This window comes from Morone saxatilis, unplaced genomic scaffold (genome assembly GCF_004916995.1).
Source record: "Morone saxatilis isolate NCDOM2014 unplaced genomic scaffold, NCSU_SB_2.0 Contig23, whole genome shotgun sequence".
Lineage (NCBI taxonomy): Eukaryota > Metazoa > Chordata > Actinopteri > Moronidae > Morone > Morone saxatilis.
Genome location: NW_023339796.1, coordinates 12,929,066 through 12,933,703, shown reverse-complemented (window position 1 = coordinate 12,933,703; position 4,638 = coordinate 12,929,066). Strand labels below are relative to the sequence as shown.

The window sequence follows — 4,638 nt, the reverse complement described above, 5'->3', positions numbered from 1 at the left end:
ATCTTGTGTTCTGTTCCATAGGGTGGAAATTACGTGCTCCCAATGCATTGGCAGGGAATTCCAGTCTCACTCGTGTGTCCAAAAGCTGCAGTACCTGCTCCCACACCTGCCCTACAACAACCTATGCCCCAGGTGCCCATCCCCGGTGTCCAAAACCCAGATCTCCAACCCTATTATTTTCCCTATCCTTATGCTCAGTACCCTCCAGGAGTTATGCCAGAACCCACAACGGCAACAACTACCACAACGGCAACAACTACCACAACTACAAAGAAACCAAAAATGCGCAAATTTCCACAGTACCCCTTCTACCCTGGTCCTTTTAATCCCTACTTTCCTCCCCCTCTTCCAGTCACAACTACTACTACAACCACCACTGCAAAGCCACCAACTGCACCCATGGTAGCTCCTTTTCCTTTCTACCCACCTTACTTCCCTTGGCCCTACCAAGGCCCTCTGCCAGCGACTGCCACACCAACCACTCCATCAACCACAACTCAACCTCAGTCACCAGAGTCACCACAGTTTCCACCATATCCACCTTTCTTTCCTCCATATCCATTTTTCCCTCACTATCCCCAATTTCCATTTTTCCCTCCACCTATCCCAAATTATCCCCAATATCCAACTCTTGAGCCACAAACGACACCAACTACGACTACAACCGAGATAACGGCCCCCCCACTGACTCCGTCCCCGGATGTTCAGCCACATCGTCATCCACATGGCCACTATCCGTTCTTTATCCGGTATCCCCCTCAAGGCTAGCCTGTTGAAACAGTTTTAATAAATTGTTTGAAAAACATAAGTGCGTTGTCTGTACTTTTAACCCTCCAACTGCCCTGACGATTTCCACTGTGCGGAGAAATTGGCACAGGCTTACCATGAAGTGTTACTGGGTGTAGACAAGGTGAGCAGTCCATATTGGCAGGGTCTTTTATGCTTGACAAAACAAAAGGTTGCATGGACTATATACATTTGTGATAACTTTTCCATATTACTGAAAGGGTGAACTTTTTCTAGAGTTTAAATATGAAACAAGTTAATAATTTTTCTCATCATTCTTGTCATGGGTAAAGGCTTTATATTTTTTTTTATCCCCCCCCCAATAGACAGCTTCCAGGTATGTCTGGACTCAAAGGTCTTCCACTGGATGAAGTGGGTCCACATTACAAGAAGTACCAACTTGTTTCATATCAAATTGATTTTTGTAACTCGAGGGGAAATTTGACTTAAAACAACCTACAAACTTGTCCCTGGAACAAATGGAAAATTTTAAACCTGTTTTTAGGGGAGAAACAAATTCTTCCAAGAGCGGGTGGTTGGAGCTGGCTTAGACGGTGCCATTCACAACTTGTCAATCATAGATGTTTGGCAATTATTTTGCTGGCTACTCTAACAATGTTGGGAGTCAGTGGGGGAAGTGAGCGTTTCAGTTGTATTGTGAAGTTGGTCCTATAGAAATGAACATTATTTCACTCATTTTGGAGGTGAAATAGATTGTTTTTGGTTTCTGGGGAGTCTCTAGTTTTGCTAATATGGGGCTCCAATGGGGCCATTGGAAGGTGTCCACATGGTGGCACCATGGCTCAACAATCTCTGGGTGTGAGTTTCAAATTTGCTAGCACATTTTAAAATCATGACAAGCACAAGCTTGTGCATTAGCTTTACCAAAAGGACTTGAGAGAATGAGACAATTTTAAAATAACAAATTGTGTTATTTATTTTATTTTGTGAATTAGGATATATACATTAAACTTTAAAGAAGCTAATCCGCTGTATTATTGTGCCTCATCTTCTAATTTTGGCTCGCCAGAAAGGAACTGACGTGACCAAATATTATACTTGATTATAAGTGTTCAAATTACATTAAGCTGATGGTGTGGTTGGCTGTAACATTCTTGAAAATGCTGGAAATCAAAGGATTGAAGAAGTAGTCAGATGTATTAAAGTAAAAGTAGCAATACCACAGAAAAGTACAGCAATGTTGGCAAATATATATTTAAAGTTTCAAAAGTAAAGGTAGTCCTTATGCAGTATGGCTCATGTCAGAATTATATATTATATTATTGGAATATAATTAATAGTATATTAATTCAAATTAAAATAATATATTGATGTAATGTGTACTGTACTGTCACTTTAATCCTGAAGCTGGTCAAGGTGTAGCTAATTTGTATGTATAAAGCAGAAAACGGAAATCCCCAGTTATGTACAGCTCTACTTGAGTAAATATACGTAGTTACTTTACACCACTGCTGAATATAAGAAAACCCTAACAGGTGACATCCTGATTCCTTAAAGAAAAAGATGACATCAATAAACAAAGTAAAAAATGTTTTATACTAAAGGAAAGTCAAGATGTGTAAATGATACTTCTTAACAGTCAAATGTGTGACTTGGTGATTTTGCAAGCTTTGTAGCTTCTAAGGTAAGTCAGTTTGAATAAGAGCCCTGAATCCTGTGGTCACCTGCTTGTTTTCAGTACTAATACCACACAGTGATACTCTACCACAAGTAAAAATATGGAAGTATTATCAGCTAAATGTATTTAAAGTATTGCAAATATAAGTACTCATTAAAAAATTGTCCCAGTCAGTGTATTACTATTATATGTGATATGTTTGGATTAATACTGGTGCATTCCCATGTCAAACACAATGTCCCTGGTCCGAGTCAGGCTGGGGACCCATGTTCCCTGTCATTCCCTGTCATTCCCTATCTCTCTCCCTTTTGATTTCCTGTAATCTCTCTACTGAAAAAACATGTATGATGTGAATCTCTACCTGTCGAACATGTATGATGTGAATCTCTACCCTAGTCCGCTTGGTAACTCCAATATAAACTTGTTGTGATCCTCCATCTCCCTGACTTGGAAGAGAAGTTCCTCTGTGTCCGGGGCCGGCTTATCCCCTACTAATGTTGGAGTAGCAGTCCTCAAGTCACATCTCCCCCCAACTAAACATCTCTGCTTCAGCAGCATCTCACACAGCTGCTGCCACCGGGCACAGCAGAAGAGTGGGACTTTCTGAGATGGATACAAAACAGGATGCAAGGAGGTCAACAATACTTTAGATATATGTGAGGAGTTTCTTTTAGCATATTCACCATCCCCCTCACCTCGGGCCGCTGAAGCCATGTTAGATCCAGTGAAGGTTTGGCATTTTCTCCACAGTACTCACATTTCACTGAGTATTCTGTCAGATTCTGGGACTGGACAACAGGATGTTGATTTGAACAAACTAGTAACCATTAACCAGTAAATCTGTGTTGCTGTAGATGGAATTTATAACACTAGATAGAAATGTGATCTTAGTACCTCTGGAATAATGGTTGTTAAGTTTATCCTGTGGTTGTCAGACTCCCGTTTGTACCTCAGAACTCCTGCTGCTCTAATACAATAGGTGGGTGGGTCACTGACAGACTGTGCACAGCTCTCTGGTATTCTCTTACCAAACCCAAAGAAAAACACAAATCAAATGAGGTCATCAAGTATTAATCAAAATTACTATCGTACAATTAGATGTTTTTCTTAAAAAAACAGGACTAAAAGGGAAAATGTATTGTCTTACATGGTCATCCAGGACATATAGTGGCACACTGGGATCATCCTCTAATGTAGCAGCGGCAGCATCTAATGGAACAAGAAAAGTCACTGTGGCATCACTGAATTAAGTCCCAACAAGAGAAGTAAACATTGGCTGGAATAAAATAGAAACTATAATATTTCTCTTTGCAGTAAGCTGTTTTTTCTATTAATTTCATTTTAATCGTACTTGGAGCAGACTCACAGGAAAAGCTGGACCTCATCTTTTGGTCTGTCCTGACTGGAGTAAAGTCACTGTGTTCCATGTATTTGTCCATGTATTTGTCCAGCATTCACTGCTTGTATAAGCTTTCTCTCTTGCTGAAGGTATACCCAGTATAGATAGATTGGGAAGCAATCGGATAAAACAAATCTCAAAGACTCTTAACTACATTCTGTTTCTATTTCACACACTTATACAATTAAGTAGCAGAATCTGCCCTATGTTTTCCAAGATATAATCAAACAAGTATAATGTTGAGGACGAGACAGACAATGGCAAGATTGACAAAAAAAGAAGATATAAAACAATATACCTTCTGCCACCATCTGCCTGCCCAAAATACAGGATTTATGTTGTGATTTAAGTGGAATATATTACAATGCAACAAAAAAGCAATAAAATAAGTACACACAAGGTAATGCACTCACCTCAATGTGTCACTCTTGCCGGTGTTGTCAGTAACCTTGGAGATGAAATAGCCGTCTACAGCAATGTGTAAACATAATAGAACCTCATTTTAAAAGCTGACTGGTGACTATTATGTAAAACAAGTATAATGTACTGTATAATACTGTCAAAGTGCTGACTGTAGACTCCAACTTGGTCTGCAGAGGAGAAGGTTGATCCTGACATTTACTTGTGTACAGTTAAAAAGAAGACACAGTTTCAGATCTTGTTAGACTGAATCTGAATTTATTTTTTAATGTATCTGAATTAGATTCCTTTAATATGTGACTAGAAATCAAAACAATCTCACCTCAAGGTCCATTTAGTAGCTGCCCTTGAGCTTCTGTTTATATCACGCTAAGAATGAACTCTGAAGCTCCAC

General features: G+C 39.5%; 1 protein-coding gene across 1 annotated transcript; it reads left to right on the top strand.

The window, feature by feature from the left end:
* Window positions 1–241: 241 nt before the first annotated feature.
* LOC118334265 (leucine-rich repeat extensin-like protein 5) lies at window positions 242–808 on the top strand (the record flags this gene model as incomplete). The annotated part of the gene is given in 1 exon segment (XM_035670113.1): window positions 242–808. A coding segment is annotated over 1 exon segment (527 nt), but the record flags the coding sequence as incomplete, so codon positions are not given.
* Window positions 809–4,638: the final 3,830 nt, after the last annotated feature.